The sequence below is a fragment of the Camelus ferus genome, chromosome X (assembly GCF_009834535.1).
Source record: "Camelus ferus isolate YT-003-E chromosome X, BCGSAC_Cfer_1.0, whole genome shotgun sequence".
Lineage (NCBI taxonomy): Eukaryota > Metazoa > Chordata > Mammalia > Artiodactyla > Camelidae > Camelus > Camelus ferus.
Window position 1 is genome coordinate 66,681,827 of NC_045732.1, and position 19,561 is coordinate 66,701,387.

The following is a 19,561-nucleotide window of genomic DNA, read 5'->3' on the forward strand; positions in this document are numbered from 1 at the left end:
GTTATCATTTGTTGTTTCTTCCTTTCACCTGCCTCATCAGAGGATCTGGGGCTTGTGGGTACTTCTTACTAAAAAAAAAAAAAAAACACCAACAGTTGACGCCTTTGGAATAATTTACTTAGGAACTGATCCTGATTTCTTTCCAAACTGGGCACTTGGGAAGCTTCACCTGCTTACAGCTGCTCCCCTCCACATGATTTGCCTATGTCATTCTTTCCTCCAGCCCTGAGCCCTGCCTTGGAGATAGACCCTAGCCTTTATTGGACAGTCTGTCCTGGCCATGATCTGAGGCAACCATCACACTTGAGTTCCAGTGGCAGCATAGCTATACTTAAGCCCGCACCAAATTTTTTCCAAATCGGTGTGTTACCGGGTGTTTCCGCTCTGTGAGCTGGTAGGGGGCAGTAGCGAAACCATCTGATGAGATGGGAAGGCTTTCTTCTGCCATCAAAGTTTGGCCATTTTCTCAGTACAGGACAGAACTGGAAAATGCCCACGATGTGGCAACTCAGAGCTTGTCCACATTCATACATTAAGCACCTCACACACGTAAACTTATCACCAGTTACTTTCCCAGTTCCAGGGTGGTATGAGATGTACCCTATTTCCAACCTGAGCAGGCAACTAGTGCTACTGACTTTCAAGGGCCAGATGGGAGCCGCCATCAAGCAAGAGATCTCTGGGAGTGCTACCTCTATCAGCTGCTGCCTTTTCTCTCTACAGAAAGGCCACTGAGACATTGTTGAAATACCTCTGGCTCTTTCTCAACGATTTGCTGTCTCGGTTTCATCATGCATATTTCAGGATTAATTGCCAGTGAATAAATGCAGGACATTTTTCTGTTACATTGCCCCAAAGCCCCCACTACCCGTGTGAATTTGATGACACGTGCTTGTGTCAATCACAGTGGCTAAAAACAGCCATCTCAGATCTCGGAGACTCTTGTGGTTTTGACTAGTGCTCCATTAAGGCAGCCAGCTGCTCAGGGCCAGTTTCATCATTCAAGTTTAATGGTACTTGAGATTTTTTAATGCTTTAGATGATATTAATAGGTTCAGGTAGAATGAAGTAATTTAATGAGCCTACAGCATTCTTTTTTATAGCATTAGTGGTTAACTCAGTGGTCTGGACAGATTTCAACTTCAGTAATCACACTCCACCTACCTAAATTCTTCCCAGACTTTCAGCACTTCCTCTTTAGATTTCATGCCTCACTGGGCACCTTTTAAATCGCTCTAGTGCTTCAGAGGACAAGCGTGATTGTGTGGGATGCGGCAGTTCCTCTCTGTTGATGGAAAATACTATCATGTCCATAGGGCCCCATCGCTGTGAGCTGGGGGGAAGTGTGCTGTGGGGAAATCACACCTGGATTCAGAGCTGCCGGTCACAGGGGTCCAGGGAATGACTGCCACTCTGAGAATGGCTTCTCCCACTTTTGACAACTCTGAGTCCATGAGCCAAGTGTAGGTTGGGGCTAAGTTGATGGCTCCCCATCTCTGTTTGCCCAGGCTTTTCACCTGCAGGAGGAATAGCTGAATGGGAGGATGCAACTGAGGCAGGCCCTGGGTCTACTGCTCCGGCTACTCCGTTCAGAGGCCTTCCTTAATCCCTGTAGCCCATGGTACAATTCCCTGTTCCAGACCCCAGCTTGCAGGAAGAGACCTTTCAAGAATCAGATTAAAATGCTTTAGGGCCCAAGCAGGACCACCTCCTCATCCCCAAAACTTGGTTATAACTATGCTTCAAAATGACACATACAATGTCGAGTATATTGACTATCTCAGACCGTTTCAATGGACCCACCCAGAGGGCTGGTGGAGGGCATGCGCTTTATATAAACAAACACTAACCTGCACTTGCAGATCTCCATCATGACGAATGATCACCTTAGCTTGACGGAGGTTAGATGTAGGATGCGCTAAGTCTGGAGCGCGCACTGGGCAGCGGCTGCATTACGTGCCTCGCAGCTGCCCCGGCGTCCTTTAGCTCGTGCTCCACTCTAAAAGGATGCAGCCAAGTCACCTGGGGCTGGTGATTTGTTCAGCCTTTAGTCTCCCTCCATGGTGGAAGAACCACTGCTTTTTAATCAAAATCTTAGCTGGCACCTCATTAGTTTACAAATAGGAGATTAAAAAGAGGATTTCATTGTTATAAAGTACAAATGTCTTCCAGTTACTTTTAAAGTTAATGAGAACGATGACACCCTTTTGGGGAGTATAAAAATTGGTAACTGGGGTGACAGATGACAGTTACACTTACAGTCTCTGCGCTCCATTGAGTTCTGTACTGTTTTGGCTATATGACAACAGCAGGTCCTGATTTGCAAAGAGGTGGTATTGTACGTGTATAGTTTGATGAACGTGGATACATCTCGGTCTAGATTGTAAAACCCCAGTGCAGTCACAACCTTCTGAACCAGGCCTCATAAGACCTGCAGGAAAGTTCAGGCAGAAGAAGCATCACTCCCGAGGTTTCAAAAGAATGTGTCGACTCGATGGTTCCTGCTGACCCAAGGCTCGCCTTCAGTTGCCATTCTGAATATAACATACTTGATGTTTTTGTTCAGCGCTTTTTTGTTCAGTTCTTATTACAGTTTTAAAATATACATTGAAACACATACACTTTTTTTGAATCAAATGTTTATGGAAACTTCGATCAGTTCCAACAGAATGCCAGGTCCCACAGGACGATCTGAAAACCACTGCTGGAGTCCCAACATGCCCAGTTATTTTGAGAGCCTTTGGCAAAGTGTCATTCCATCTCCTTTTTCATTTTGGCCTTTTCCTCCCGAATGTCAGGCTCAACGTGATCCATCAATATTTACTGAGTGTCTGTGCCCCCAGAGGCATGGCATCGTGCTTGGTTTCAGAATGAAGATCGCATCATTTTGTAAGACAAATGAACAGTCCATTCTGAGCTAATGGTTGTGAGCAGCATACAAGTTTGGTCGAGTTGGGAAAAGCCATTCAGACTGGGGCCCAGGCGACATCGGGCTGGCTTTATTGGGTTTCCCTAGATGGCTTCCACCTCAGAGTGGCACTAGACCAGAGTTGTAGCAGCCCTGTTGGGAAATGGCATTTCTTTGCCCCTCCAACATGTCAGCAGCAGAGACCACCCACGACCGGGCACCATCACGATCCGTTGAGTTGGAAGAAAAGATTGTTTCACAGTGTGGCTGTCTTCCCCTCAGCAGGAATGCCAGGGTAGTTGGGAGGGAGATTACATGACTGCATAAGAAACAGGTTTAGGTACCTGCAGCATTGCATTTGGTGGCTGAAAGTTTTGTTTCTTACTGCGAAGCTGCCCTCTGAAAGGCATCGGGCCCTTTCCATGACCAGGAGAGGGAGCACAGCCCAGAGAATAGGCCGCTCACTCTACAAGGCCGCCTTGAAGCCCAAAGAGAAGAAAGTTTTTGTATGCCTACTAATTGAAAAATCACCCCAGAGGGGAAAAAGCCAGTCATGGGGTAGGAGGAGAGAGAGGACAGTAGGGGTAACCCCACGCCCAGAGAGAGAAATTAGAGTAACTTTCGGAATCACCCGCTACATAGAAAGGGCAGGAGGGCATGATTAAATTTGGGTATTGTAAAACAGGAAACACAGCTGGTACACAATAGAATGTTTAAATCACATTTTAACTCGGCAGGAAGCTGCTGAGAGTTGCAGCCATTGCCCGGACACCAGGCAGATCTGAAACTAAGAGTTGCTATCATCACCTTTCATCAAACTAGCATTTCCATCTCCATGATATTCTGGAAGCATCCAATGTTAGCTTATGTGTCAACATGTATGAGTAGGTGGATTTGTGCCTATCAGCATAGGAGACAGGGGCTGGCCAGACAGCTGGATGGGGCAATCGGAGTCCCTGCTCTCACATATCCTGGCAGAGTAGAAAGGGTGTCTTGGCCTGGAAAGAGTGGAAAACCCCTGTCTTTATCTGAAGGACAGTACTAGTGTGAGTGGGGCCAACATTTCCCTAAACTTTCTCTACTTCAAACATTCAAATGAATTCCAGGAACTCTGCATGCAGACATGGCCACCCTGCTGGCATAGGCCTCAGCAATGGCCCCTTTCCCAGAATTGTGGTCAGGGACAGTGGTGGGTGGCCACAGTGACCCCTGCACATGAAGCCATGCCCCTCGGTGACTTGGTCCATGGTACTCGTGAATGATGGGGTTGCAAAGAGGATCATGAGGTTTATCCAGTTGTTCCAATAGGATGAGATTGTTCCTGCTGGGTAGCTGGGCCTCGCTGGTCCCTTCCTTCCCTACTTGGGTGTATACTACTCCAGAAGAATCTGTGGCCTTGGAGAAGGTGAAATAGAAATTGCTTATAGTCATCCCTAGGCTGGGAGAGTGCAGGTAACACATCTGCTCTTGGGAAGGTTACACCATGAGTCCTGTAAGCAGCGTGCACAGGGCACTTGAGAGTTAGAACGAAACTCCTTTCTTTTCACCTCTTTTCTTGTTTACTTATTTTTATTGAGGCAAAATCCACACAACACACAATTACGTACCTTAAAGCATGCAATTCAGTGGTCTTTAGTGTATTCACAATATTGGGCAACTACTGGCTGTCCATAGTTTTAAACTTTTTTCATCACTCCATAAACCACTCCATCTCTACTAAGGGGTGACTCCCCATTCTCCCTCCACCATTCCCTAAGTCACCTCTAATCTTCTGTCTCTCTGAATTGGCTTATTTTGGACATGTCACATAAATGGAGTCATACAACGTGTGACCTTTTGCCACTATTTTACTTAGCATAATGTTTTCACAGTTTATCCAAGTAGTTGCATGTTTTAGTACTTTGTTCCTTCTGATGACTGAATAATATTCCATTATATGCATATACCACAATTTGCTTATCCATTCATCCATTGACGGACATGTGGGCTGTTCTGATCATTAAGCTCTTAGGAATAATGCTACTATAAACATATGTGTCTAAGTATCTGTGTGGACATATGTTTTCATTCCTTTGGGGTACGTACTTAAGCATGGAATTGCCAGGTCATATGGTAATTCTGTTTAACTTCTTGAGAAATCATCAAACTCTTTTCCCCGGTGGCTGTACCATTTTACATTCCCACCAGTATAAAGGGTCTAATTTGTCCACATTCTCACCAATACTTGTTGTTATCTGTCTTTTTGATTATAGCCACCCTAGTGGGTTTGAAGTAGTATCTCCTTGTGGTTTTGATTTGCATTTCCTTAATGACTGGTGATGCTGAACACCTTTTCATGTGCTTATTGATCATTTGTATATCTTCTTTGGAGAAATGTCTATTCAAGTGCTTTGCCCCTTAATTGCGTTGTCTTTCTGTTAAGTTTTAAAAGTTCTTATATTCACGATATTAAACCCTTATCAGATATATGATTTGAAAATGTTTTCTCCTATTCTGTTGGTTGTCTTTTTCACATTCTTGATAATTTCTTTTGGTGAGCAATTCAAAAAAATTTTTATGAAGTCCAATTTATCTATTTTTAATTTTGTTGCTCGTGTTTTTGGTGTCAAATCTAGAAATCCACTGCCAAATTCTAGGTCATGAAGATTTACCCCTAAGAGCTAATAGTTTTAGTCCTTATATTTAGGTTGCTGATCTATTTTGAGTTATTTTGAGTTATTTTTTGTACATGGTGGTGTACAGCAATGATTGATTTTCTTATGTTGAAACACCCTTGCATTCTTGGGATAAATCCCACATGCATGGTATGTAATCCTCTCAATGTGTTGTTGGATTCGGTATTTTTGTTGAGGATTTTTGTGTCTATATTCATAAAGGGAAACTGCTCTGTGGTTTTCTTTCCTTGTGGTATCTTTGTCTCACTTTGGAATCACGGTAATGCTGGTCTTATAGAATGTGTTAGGAAGTGTTCTTTCCTATTTTTTAAGAGAGTTTGAATAGGATTAGTGTTAAATCTTTAGATGTTTGGTAGAATTCACCAATGAAGCCTTTTTTTTTTTTTTTTTTTTTTTAGTTGAGAGGTTTTTGATTACTGATTCATTCTCTTGTTATAGATCTGTTCAGGTTTTCTATCTCTTCTTGAATCAGTTTTAGTAATTTGTGTGTTTCTAGGAACCCATCCATTTCATTAAGACTACCTAATTTGTTGGCATATAACTACTTACAGTATTCTCTTACAATCCTTTTAATTTTTATAAGGTTGGTGCTAACATCCCTGCTTTCATTTCCAATTTTAATTTTTTTTTCTTAATGAGTCTAGCTGAAGATTTGTCAGTTTTGCTCTTCTTTTTAAAGACCCAACTATTGGTTTCATTGACTCAATTTTTTTTTCTATTCTCTATTTATCTCTGCTCTACTCTTTATTGTTTCTTCCCTTCTGTTGGCTTTAGGTGTAGTTTGCTCCTTTTTCTAGGTCCTCAAGGTGTAAAGCTAAGATGTTGACTTCAGAGATTCCTTTTTAATGTAGGTGTTTCTGGCTCTAAACTTAGCTCTGAACACTGCTTTTTCTGTATCCCGTAAGTTTTGGTACGTTGTTCCATTTTCATTCATCCCAAAGCATTTTCTTATTTCTGTAGTGATTTCTTTAACCCGTTGGTTGTTTAAGAGTGTGTCATTTGACTTCCACATATTTGCAATCTTATCAATCTTCCTTCTGTTATTGATTTCTAGCTTCATTCCATTTGGTCAGAGAAGATACTTTGTATAATTCTAATCTTTTAAAATTTATTGATAATTGTTTTATGGCCTAACATGATCTATCCTGAAGAATGCTCTATGTACACTTGAGAAGAATGTGTGTTCTATCTTATTGGGTAGAGTATTCTGTATATGTCTTTAAGGTCTAGTTGGTTTATAGTGTTGTTCAAGTCTACCACTCCTTACAGATATATAAACTGTGTTATCCATTATTTAAAGTGTGATATAGAAGTTTCCGCCTATTATTGTAGAACTCTTTTTAATTCTGTCAATATTTCTTTCATATCTTATGGAGCTCTGTTGTTTGGTGTGCATATGAATATAACTGTTATATCTTTTGATGAATTGATCCTTTTATCAATAAAATGCCCTCTTTGTCTCCTGTAAAAAATTTCCACTTAAAGTCTCTCTTGCCTGCTATTATGTAGCCACCTCCACTTTCTTCTGGTTATTATTTGCATTAAATATCTTTTTCCATCCTTTCACTTTCAACCTACTTGTCTTTGGGTCTAAATTGAGTCCCTTGTAAGCAGCAAGCATATAGTTAGAGCATGTCTTTTTAAAATCCATTTTGCCAGCATCTGTCTTTTCATTGGTAAGTTTAACCCACTTACATTTAAAGTGATTAGATAATAAAGAATTTTCTCCTGTCATTGTGCTATTTGTTTTCTCCATGTCATATCTCTTTTGTTCCTCAATTCCTCCAATACAGCCTTTATTTGTGTTTAATGGATTTTTTTTCTAGTGTATCATGTTGATTCCCTCTTCTCCTTTTCTATATCTTTTATTTTCTTAGTGGTTACCATGGGGATAGAGTTACCATCCTAAATTTGTAACAATCTAGTTTGGTCAACTTTTAATTTTCCTTTTCAATTGACTATAATTTTAGAGCAGTTTTAGGTTCACAGTGAAGTTGAGCAGAAACTACAGAGAATTCCCATATATTCTCTGCCCCACCTCCTCTACCTCACACACACATAGCCTCTCCTACTATCAACATCCTGCACGAGAGTGGTACATTTGTTACAACTGATGAACCTACATTGATACCAGTTTACATTAGGATTCACTCTTGATGCTGTATATTCTACAGTTCTGACAAATATCTATTGAAATGTATCCACCATTATTGTATCATTAGAGTAGTTTCACTGCCCTAAAAATCCTCTGTGCTTCACCTATTCATCCCTCCCCCCAACTCCTGGTAACCACTGATTGTGGAACACCCCGTTTTAATCATTACAATAGCCAACATTTACTGAGTGCCTACTGTGCAATAAGGACCATGTTAGACACTTTCCAACACCCTTTTGAATCTTCTGCTTTACAGAATCTAAATCAAAGACGTTATCAGTTATCCAAGGCCACCTAGCTACAAAGTGGCAGAGCCAGGATTCAAACTGAGTTTGTCAGATTCCAGAAACAGCTTTTTGTCATTCACTCTGCTGTCTTAATGAAGATGAAGATGAGGGTGACAATGGCAGTGGCAGTAGTGGTGGTGTTAATGGCAGCAGTGATGGTATCTAACACCTATGGAAGTAGTGCTTACAATGTGCCAGGCTCTGTGCCAAGTGTCTTATCTATTCAGTCTTCACACCTGCTCTATGAAGTAGTTATTATTGCCATTTCATAGATGAGGCTCAGGTTGAACAACAATCTCTCTCAAATGCACAGAACCTACTAAGTAGAAGCTAGTGACTATCACTGAAGACTTCATTTTGACTATCCGCCATCTCTCTCTAGGGCTAAAGACGGCAAAGACATAGGACTAGGTCTTTCGCTGAAAATTGGTTGGGTTGGGTTTTGAAGTAAAAATCCAGGGACTTAGACTTGATGTTATCAGACTCTTTCTTTTACAAGAACACATGAAGTCTGACAGCACTGCTTTCCCACCAGCAGGGCAGACTCTGCACTTGGCTGTCCAGCCTTAGTTATTGTCTTTCTTGTCACAGGAGGACCGCCCCCAGGCTTCTGGGCACACAACTAGGGCTCAGAAATAGCCCCCTAATCGGCCTCATCAGCTTTGAAGGAGGCCACTGCAGGAGGGGCCTAAGTAGGCCAACACTTTAACCCAGTTACAAGAGGGCAGCTGTAATCCGGGCTGATCATGTCTTGCTAATAAGCTCTCTCGGGGGGTGGGGGAAATGTCCAAAAACTGCTTCCTGTGCCCAGGCATCCCTGGATCTCACTGCAGACACTCCTTCCCCTTCTGGAAGAGCCTGGCCTCAAGGCTACAAGGGCCGAGCTTAATGAGAGAGTGGCTGCTAGGACTGAGGGAAGGTTGGTGGCAATTTCCCCCTGCAGTGAATGCCCATGCCTTTGGCTCCTCTGGGCTAAGGTGCTGCTTTTCCCTGAAAGGTCCACTGCCTAACCCTTCTTCCACCCTGTTGGAGGAGGTCAGGAAATCACTGTCTTCCTCTGTGTGGGCCAGACAGCTGCTTACGTCAACCCAGGGAGTTCAGGACAGGCTGGGCTCCTTTCTCCGTCCCCTCCCAGCTCATCCCTGGCAATGACTAGCCTTGAGAGTTCCCCGGGGAAGCAGGCTGAGCTGTCTGGCCAGGCTGTGGTTGGGAAATAAAGAAACCAGAGCTGTTGGGGGTGGCTGGCTGGGTTTTGTGTGGCTCCCCCGATCCCGACTCCCCTTCTGGCTTCCACCTTCCCTCCTCGTCAGCTGGCATGGTAGGTTCCCCTCTGTGGGTGCCCCGGCCTCCTTTCTCTCATGTCCCACAAAACATCTGCCCTAAGAGACAGCTCAACAAAGTGGGGCCCCTCTGGTCAGGAAGCAGAAAGCTTACCCAGCCTGGGTGGACGCTGGCATGGAAGAAGGGGAGGATGGTGTGCTACAATGAGGTGCATAGAGATGCTAACAGTTTGTCTAGAAGTTTTTTCAAATGGCTTTTCTCTACCAGGAAGGTAACTCTGATGGAGAAGAGGAAGGAGAATCAAAGTTAACAATGATGGCATTTTGATGACTCTAAGACACCTCAGATTTTAAGATGTCCACTATTTTATGGACCACTGAGAAGAAAAGCAAGTTGCTGATTAAATTATGTCATGCCATTGACTATAAGGTACACCCCAAATTTGGATATTAAAAGGTTAAAAAAAAGTGTCTTAGAGTCAATGAAATACAGAAAAAGGCCTTAGCACTGAGGTATCACCTCTCTTACACACCCCACAGACTCCAAACACACAGGGCACATTAAGGCACCGTGTGTGCATGTGGTTAAAACCCCAGCCGACTTCTGTGCTCTGAGAACAAGCATAGTAACCACACCGCCTGGAAATAGGACTCTCTTACATTGCACAGGACCGTGCAGTTTATAAAGCCCTCTCACGCCCACTTATCTCACTGGATGTCTCCCAGGTGCCCTGGAGTTCAGAGTTCAGAGAGCTTGACAAGGGCACCTGGGACCCGGGAAGACGGAGAACGGGGACTACAGGCCGTGTGTGCTGAGTCCTACCGCAAAGCTTTTCCAGCTCCTAGAGGATGACCCCTCTCTGACAGGGTGGAGACAGAACTAGTGAGGGTGGAATTAGAAGTGGCTTTGAAATCCTTTTCCCAGTGAAATTATTTACAGAACCTCACTGTACAAAACGGAGTAAAACTGGACTTGTTCTGGGTGAAGCAAGGGGAACGGCTGGGACCTCACCCACTCTACCCCCACCCATCCTCATCCCCAGGTGGCCCCTCAGGCACCTCCCCAGACTCCCTGAAGCTCTGAGGGACCTTCTCCAGACTTCTGGAGCAAGGGGGCTTCAACTCTAACTCTCTGGGCACTGTTCTTTTCCTGAAGCTGGATTTAGATATCATTCTTCATACTTTTTGGTTTGTCTTAAAATTTTCCTTAAAAAAAGGCACTGGTGTAGATGGTCAGGTCAAAGAGATGACTCACAACCTGGAAGCTTCAAATTGAAACAAAACAAAAAGTTTACTTTGAATTATGAGCTGGGATGAGGTCTTGGTATTAAGATGTCTTTAAAACTCCCCAGGTGATTCTAGCATGCAGGAAAGTCTACAGGCCCCTGTATCAGAGGCATCCTGTCAGCTGCAACACTCTAGAAATCTGAGGGTATGTCCTGGAGCGCTTAGGAAGGCTCTCCATTCTCAGGCGGCAGAATACTGGCGAGCCCAGGGTCTTTATAAAAATGTCAGGAAATTTGAGACTCTTGGCAACTAGGGAAGGAGCATCTGAAGTGACAGTCAAAGCAGGTAACACCTTCCGCAGGCCCCTTGGATGGATGCCATGGAGGGGAGAGGCCAGGAGGAACCTGCGGCTGGAACAGCGGTGCAGCTGGGGATGGGTGGTCGGAAAGAACATTGATGTGGCCCACGCTAGTAGCCCCGTCGCCCATCAGAGCTTTGTTAAGGAAGCGTCTAAGTCGACCCTCCTTGCCAAGATCTGCCTCACTGTGAGGCACTGGCTGGTCGCGACACAGGAGGAGCTGGACTGGAGTTAGGAAGCCAGTTATGGAGGGCAGAGCCCTTTGGGTCATCCATTAGCAACAGGCGCAGCTTTCCCTACTGTCTCCCGGGGAGATGCTTCAACTCCTCTGCCAAGCTCAGACCCCTGGCCCACATGTGCAGTCTAGATGCTGGACAAATGCTGACTGGGAGAGGCTGGTACAGGCAGTAACAGAGAGTCCTTGAATTTGGACTAGGCCGGCCTTACTGGTTGCCAAGGTTAGCAAACCACATATCCTTTGAGTAAGCCACTGCTATTTGTCAGCCTGACATCTGTGGATCTCTCTTCCTCTGCTGGCCTTGGCGAAACAGGACAAGGGAAAAAACTCATTGGGGGATCAGGCTGTAACTGTCCAAGCTGCTCCCTACCCCTCAGTAGGGTATGTGACACAGTCCATGGGCTACTGGGGTTTTTGCAATGCAAACACCAACTCTGCCTCTGTGCCCTGGGGAACGGAAGGGGGACACTGGTGGGGATGAAAAGCTACCAGGGATGAGGAAAAGCAGTTAGACGCCTTGTCCACCCCCCCGCCCAGAGGTCTAGGGAGGGTTCAGGTGGAACAGATGCTGTCCATCTCTGTTCTCCATCAAACACCGTGTCCGCATCTCAGGAGCCAGGCTACAGAGAGCCCAGCTACCAAGAAGCAGGATGGGCCACCCAGCAAGGAGACCCACAGGCTGGTGCTTGAGGTGCCCAGGCCAAAAACGCCCACGGCACCATGCAGGATAACTTGGGATGGGCAAGAGCGTATGAGGCCAAGATTTCTCACTAGGGTACCAATGGTGCCTCCCGCCATTTTGCAGGACTCTGGGATAAGATCATTGTTCACTGAACACCTTCCATGACCCAGTCCTGGACCAGGGGCTGGAGGATGAATCAGACCGTGCCCTGCCCTCTAGGACAGGAGCAGTGTCCACAGAGGGAGAGAGAACCAATGGAGTTCAGTATGGCTGGAGCAAAGGGTGTCTGTGGATGGGTCTCTACGGGACGTGGGGGTGAGGAAAGGAAGCAGAGATGTTTACAGGGCCCTGGGAAGGGATGCAGTCAGATTGGCATTGGAAAGGCTGTTCCCTGCAGTAGGGGACACAGACCTGAAGTGAAGACCTCCAGCAGGGGCGGGTGCACTAGCCCCTGAGAGGTGGCCATGGCCTAGGTCATGGGTGTTTAGGTCTTTCTGAAACAGAAGACACACAGAAAGGCCACAGGACCAGCTTTCCTCACCTGCTCTGGCAGCCTCTCCCTGGGCCAGCTCCCTGCGGCCCTGCCCTCTTGACTCCTTAGCCTTTCAGCTCTGCTCTGAGGCTCACCAGGGTCCTGTTTGCCGTCAGAAGAGATGGGCCTGATTGCCCTGCCTGGCACAGTCGTGGGGCTCCCCTTCCTCTCTCTCGCCTTCCACATCACTGCCTGGTTCTCCTCCCATGTCTCTCAGGCCTGAGGACCCTGGGCAAGGGTCTGCCCAGTCATCCCAGCACCCCAGGCAAGCAGTGGAGTCCAGGGGAGAGTGCAAAGCAGGCTCTGAAGCCTCAGAAAACTGGCTTCCCAGACCAGCTCCTACACTGATTAGCTCTAGCCTCCGTTTTCTCAGCTCAGCCTGTTTCCCAGGGATAGCATGACTGCTCAGCTTTTGCGGGACTTAAATCCTGTAATGTGTGTGGACGGACTTAGCACCGTGCCTGGCACACGGCTGAGCTATGGCTTTGCTGATGGAGAACCTGGGGCGACAAGAGAGCAAATGACTTGCTCAAGCCGGTGGTTCTGTGGCCGCAGATGGCAGGGCCCAGCCTCACTGACGGCTTGAGTGCCCAACTGCCGGCCAGTGAGGAGCTCCACCGGCACTGGGGCCACTATGGCTAGCTGTGTCCCTTCTAGATGCAGCCACACCAGCAGAGATCAAGCAGGGCTTCTGCCTGGTGTAAAGGTGGGCTGCCTGGCGAGGAGCCCTGGACAGGCAGGTCCGACTATTCCCCCAGGGCAAGGTTACTGCCCCACGAGATAGTCTGACCTGTGCCGTCCACCAGCCTGTGCTGAACCAAGCTGGCCCTCAGGAAACTTGGGTAAGCAGGCCTGATCTCGTCTAGTTTCAGAGGTGCCTTCTCTAGCTCAGTCCTCTGGCCTGGCCCAGCGCAGGTGGGGCCCCACGAGCCCAGCAGATGTCCCCAGCAGACAAGACCTGCTAAGAGCACAAGGCCTGCCGGGTCCCCGGCAGCCCTGGTGGAATTCAAAGCCACCGGTCCAGCCATGTGACTCCTAGGGCAGAGGTGTGCTGAGTGTGCCAGCTGCCCCGTGGTGGTCCTCCACGGCCCGGGCGACCAACAGCCCCTCTTGTCTACTTTTCAGAGCAGAAGCCCTTCTGAGAGGGTTCTGGGAAGCAAGGCCGAGACTCCTGGGTTCTCATAAATCTTTTAATAACAGTAAATGAAGGAAAACATTTAACAGTAAGTCCCATGGTGAGGGTTCCTTTTCATTCAGGAATCTTAACAACAGAAACACCTATGACCAAAATTCAGAATGCTAAGTGCACAAATTAAAGACCTTTTATTTCCAAAGGGGACTGCAGAAACCATTTCAGTACAATCGTAAGGTTTTACGAAACAGAGAAAACATTACAAAACGCCCCAAGAGGTGAACAAACTGGTGGGGGCGCAGAGCACCCAGGAACCAGCTTGGCAAAAATACTCATCCTGCAGCTGCTGAGGGGGATTACAAAGACTGGTTCTAAAGGGAGTTGCTGTCGGGGCGGGTGACAGGGAGGGTCTTCCCAGGACACACCAAGCCCACCTTGGGAACGAGCAAGGACTGGGGCAAGGGGCGCGAAGGAGGAACTACCAATTTCCTGGCAGAAAGAATTACAAATCAGGCTATCTTATTCTGTCTACCACAGTAACACCAACATGAATGAAGAATTCTTTCAAGTAGAATACAAAACAGACACCGAAAGAAAGCAGGTTTCCAAAACAACAGCTTGGCTTGAAATGACTTTTCTGTTTTGTTTGTTTTGTGCCACGAGTAGCAAACCAGTGTACAAAAGTGTCACAAGAGCAACAGCAAGCGACTAGGTTTTCCTGAGCACAAGTGGCTCACTGTATATACAGAAGAGGGAAGGCTGGCTCCCTCTCACGGACCCTACCTGGCTCCCAGAGGGCGGGGCAAGGTGTGCAGTGAGGAAGCTCCTTCCCAGTCCTCTGGGGCCCTGCCAAGGAGTGTGCGAAGGCCTGTGGGACACCTCCCTTATACAGGCTCCCAATTTACTAAAACCAGCCATGGCGTCTTGTCCTGCAATGCCACACCAGCTATTCTCTGCTCACCCACCTCCCCATCTCCTCTCCCATCTCCCCTTCAGATGACTCAGGATCGGGATCAAAGGCTACAAACCCAAGGAAGTGTTTTTGGCCAAGGGAAGGAGAGGGCGGGGAGGAAGGGTCTTCCGCCAGCCTGGCCCCAACACCAGCATGTGTGGAGACGGACTGACAACCTGCGACCTGTGGGCAGCTGTGCCCACTCCACACAACACTGAACTCGCAATGAGCAAAACCAGCAAGACCCCTGATGGAGGCTGCGGCCAAAGGGATGATCTGAGAGAAAGACTTGAGCTACCGGATAGGTGAGTGCCCCAACCGCCCCACACATCCTGACTCCCCTGCCAGCAGCTTCTGTGAATGCTGAGAAGTCCCAGGAGAAAGAGAGAAGGTTGACTTAGGGAGACTGAGCCTGTGGCTTCCTCGCAGACCAACAGAGGAACATGTCATTGGGCCTCCAAGAAGAAAATGGGTCAGATCATCTTTGGTGTACAGAACCCAATACCTAGGGTAGATGAGGGGCTGCAAGCAGGTAATTCTGACCTGAGGCCACAAGTTGGCCAGCTGAACAGACTCTTCTCACCGGCCCAGATCCTTAGCCAGCATGACCTGGGAGCTGGAGGGAATACACTTTTCCCTTTCTACGGCTGTTTTAAAAGAAACTGTCCACTTCTACAGATGCTCAGACACACACAGAGTTCCCACACGCTGGCAAACGGCATATGGGAACTTGGCCAGGCTGGCTGGGGAACCTCCTTGGCACCAGCAGGAAAGCTCCAGGGAGGCGCTGGTAAGCCCAGGCCCACTGCTGCAGGGGCCTTCCTGCAAGACAGGCTGCCGTGGGTCTGGCCAGGTTACCTCTCTACATGGGCTCGGCCCAAGAGTCAGGTACAGACCAGTGCAGATGCTTGCTGCTCCCCAACACCTCAATAACGGCCTGACTCCCGGGGGAGCCTAGGGACGGGGCCCCCCCTCTGGGCCTTCCCCCTATACGTTGCTGAGCCAACATGGGGCCCAGAAGCCCTGCACCTCCCTTTGCCCCAGACAGGTGCATCTGTCTCTGGCCTGGCCAAGCCAGGCATGTGGCTTCCATTTTCTCCCTTTCTTCCAAGCAGCAGCAAAGTGCCTGCCAGCATGGGGTACAGGGCTGCAGCCAGGGCAAAGGCAAGCTTTTAGAGGCATGCCAGTGCAAGGAGAGCTCGGGTTGATTGGTATCCTGCACCAGGCCAGGAGAGGAGGTAAGAGAGAGCCCTTCGCAGCGGAGGTGTCCCTCCCAGGCTGCTGGCCCCAGCTGAGGCAGAAACTCTGCATCCTGGCTGGGTACAGACCCCAGGAGTTCCTCCAGTGATCTCCTTCCAACCTATCTTTTGGTCAAGAGGCCAAGGGGCGCTGAGGCCTTGTGCATTTCCTCTTAAGCCACGCCTACATGCAGCCAGTGGGCAGGGCGAACCCAGCCACGCCAGAGGTGCCTCTTCAAGCAAGCGACCCTGGGATGAGAGGCACTAAGAAAAACTCGGCCAGATCCTCAAAGATGGCAGAAAATACAGTGTATTATGCGTCACGAGAAGCTCACAGGGAGCCAAAGCACTCCAGGTTCCCCCTCCTGCAACCTCACACCCTGGGAATTGATTGATGGCCCTGCCATGGTTGCTTTCCTGGGCCTCGCCCTTGCTAGGAAAGACTCCTCCATTCTGCTGCCTCCTGTAGGTCCACATGTCAAAATCATGACCACTGAGCCAGTGAAACTCACTCTAGGTCTGGTACAGAAACACCTGAAATACTGAATGGGCCCCGGACAACTGGGGTGTCTAGAGTGGGAGAGGGGAGGGAGGCCCATCAGAGGAGGTCACAGAACTATTTCTTCTGTTCTTAAAAAATCTAAGTAAGAGCCAACAAGGAGTCACCAAATGCCCAGCCACTGCCTCCCTTCTTGAGGTTCATGGATGATTCAGGCTGTCTTGCAACAAAAGGTCTTCCTTTTAGAACACTTCAACCTCCACCTGTGGGGACCTGATTCCTTGGTACCTCTCTTTCAACCTAGACATAGGCTTTGGGGGTGGGCAAGGTGGGAGCCTGTGATGACCCCCACGCTAAACAACACAGTGCTGAGTCTGGCAGCAGAGATGACATCTGGCCCTAGGGAAACAACACAGCCGGATCAGTATCATCCCAAACCCAAGATGCTGATCCTGTAAAATGGGATGAAATGGATCGACAGGAGTCCCTCCAGAAGGACCTAATGCAAGGATTCTCCAAACTCAAATATCCAAAAACAAATGAATAAACAGATAAACAAAATCCCAAAAGCCAAAAACAAACAAACAAACAAACAAAAAACCAAAAAGAAAAAAAAAAACCCAAGTCTAGCTCATCCTTCCCTGAAGCTGCCTTTAAAAAAAGAGTAAGAAAGAGAGAAACTTCAAGGGGCACTCAAAATTAAAATGGCATCTATTATCAACATTAAACTAAAAGCAAGCATATAATTCAAATCACAGTTTTCTCAAGTTACCACTTCTGTTGATTAATTTCTACGCTCACTTCTGATCAGGATATGGGTCAGTTCTCAGCTCTCACAAGCAGAATTTACCAAAAGTCCTGCTTAGTGTTGGCTGTGGACATTTCAACCTGGTTCACTTTCGGATTCACCATCTCGACAACTCTCCATCCTCCTGGGTGGAATCTAGCCCCTGGGCTGGGTAGCGCCCCCACCTCCCAGCACTGGCAGTATCCTGGATGGAGTGGCTGGTTGGTTACTTGCTTTGAGTCATGGGACACCAGTGGGAAGAATCTGGCCAGTTCTACTTTGGCCACAAGCTGGGAAATCCCTTGGCTCTCGGCTTGCCGCTGGTATAGAAACAAGGCCTCAGTCCCCTTAGGGTGGGGGCTGTGCTGGAGACAAAAGGGGACCCCAGCAGAGGTCCCTGGCAGTGGAGAAACGAAACACACACCATCTCATCACTTCGATGCCCAAAAGACTACTGCTTGTGTTCCCTTTCTCCTCAACCGGCTGCTGGTAAAGCACCAACAAGCAGAGTGAAAGCCACTGACTACCCATGTAAGGCCACTAGGAGCAGGGAGAGAGCCAAAGGGGAGGAGGATACGTCCAGCCCTCAGCCTGACACCCCAGGTGCCGGAAGCTGTCCTGGGGGAAGAGCTGGGGAAGGAAAGGTAGTGGAAGAAAGGGACAGAGAGGAGGGAAAAAGAAATACACCAAATACCCTACTGCCCTCTCCCATGATTTCATCAAGAACTGAGTGTCCTCCAAGTCAAATCAGGACTTGTTTCCTCAGGGATAAAGAAAAAAAAAGAAAGAAGAAACCCCAAAACAAAACAAAACAAAAATACACAAGCACCTTCAGTCTATTTTCTTGGCTGGAAGCCGGAGCAAATCCAGCACATATTTACACAAAGGCCCAGCCATGTATGAGAACAGGATGACCAGCTTCCCGTGGGTCATGGTCATGAGAGTCTGGTGTCCCGAGGCCCAGATGCGATACCAGGGGCCGTAGAATGGGTCTGAGATGGCCGGACACAGCATGTTGTTCAAATTCACTTCGGTGACCTGCAGGGACAAGGGAGGTAGAGTGAGCGTTCACCATCCTTAGGCTTCCTCTGGCTTCTGCCAGTTCAGCCGTGTCTACCTAGTGGGGACTAGACAAGGAGGGATTGACAAATCCCCACCTGTTCATAGTTGGGGGTTTCCTCCCCCTAGGTTTTCTGAGTGGGTCAAGGCTAGAGCCCTTTCAGGTGATGGGGAAGGCCATCCAGCTGAAAAGCTGCTTCGTTCTGCTCAGCCTTGCCTTCTGGTTGGGCCCAGAGCCTGCTGCCGTCCCTAAGCATTTACTATGTGCCTAGTCCCCTGAGAGGTATTATGGGATAAAAGAGCAGTCAGCAGCAAGGTCCCTGCCTCTGTGTAACTAGTGAACAGTCAGGATGGAGTGATCGGTCTACCACATCTGACCTCAAAGCAGACGGTGCTCACCAGGTCTTCCCCACCGTGAGATCCGAGGCATGTACGGAATAGGGACTGAGTCCTCAGAGAAGATTTCACAAGGGAAGTGACACCTGAATGGACTTATGAAGGATGGATGGGGGTCATGAAAAGGAATGGAGCGAACAGAGCCTTCTTTGTAGGAGGCGCAGCCTGAGCCAGGCCCAGAGGTGAGACTGAGGATGGCATGTATGGTGACATGAGGACACTGACTCCTCTGAGATCAAGGAGTCCCTATGGAGAGCAGGAGTGATGGTGAGGGCTTGAAGGTCATACTGCTTCCTCCCTAGAGCACAGGAAGCATTCACGCTGTTGACCAGGAGCTCCAACTCCCTCCCAGGCCAGTCTGAGCAGAGCAACATGCCAGGTCAGGGAAGAGAAAACGACTACTTCTCCAAAGGCGCTGCTGACATCAGTTACACGCCCGAGTCCGGCCAGGTCCAGTGAGGCTCCACACGGCTAGTGCTCCAGGAATGCCGCTCGCACACCAACCCAGACGTGCCACTCCCGCCCGAGGACGGCCACGGTCCCACCTTCCAAATCCCTTCAAGCCCGTTCACACTAAAGACAAGTCCTCACCACCTCTCAGGGAGGCGGGGGGTTTTCTACCGTGTCACAGCGGGGCAGAGAGCTCTCTGTCCTCAAGGATGAGGTGACTCACCCAGATCAGTGGCAAAGCCAGGACTTGAACCTGGGTCTCCCGAACAGCTCCTGCTACTCCCTTTGCCACCAAGAGACACACCCATGCACTCAGCAATCTCGGGCTCTGGATAACTCGACTACTGAGTCCAGCCATCAACCACACTCCAGGCAGTTATGAACTTCCCAGAATGTCATGGGGTCCCCGACACCACACTTACATCAGCCACACAACTCAGGGCCTGGCAGTAGACCCAGAAAGGACCCAAGGTCAGAAGCCTCCCCCCAGGCCCAGGGCCAGGGTTAGGATCCTGCCTCCCCGTGGGGTCCACAGCAAACTGCTTTCCCAGGCAGCTCACTATTTCCGATCCAAGTGGCCACGAGGGAAGGGCCTCCTTGCCTCCCCAGGGATGAAAGAAACAGTCATTACTGGAGGATTCAGAAAACTCTCTGGAGAGGCCAAGGCTGTGGATCGTAAATCAGCAACCCAGACACAACAATCCGA

General features: G+C 48.3%; 1 protein-coding gene across 4 annotated transcripts in view; it reads right to left on the reverse strand.

Annotated features, from left to right (window-relative positions):
* Positions 1-13,518: 13,518 nt before the first annotated feature.
* The window catches only part of TMEM164 (transmembrane protein 164), a 111,663-nt gene continuing 105,620 nt past the window's right edge, over positions 13,519-19,561 (reverse strand). For all 4 annotated transcript variants that reach the window (XM_032475556.1, XM_032475555.1, XM_032475554.1 and 1 more), the window contains exon 5: positions 13,519-17,988. In XM_032475556.1, the coding sequence (XP_032331447.1) occupies positions 17,782-17,988 (207 nt within the window). In that variant the 3' untranslated portion in view covers positions 13,519-17,781. The remainder of the gene's footprint in view (positions 17,989-19,561) is intronic.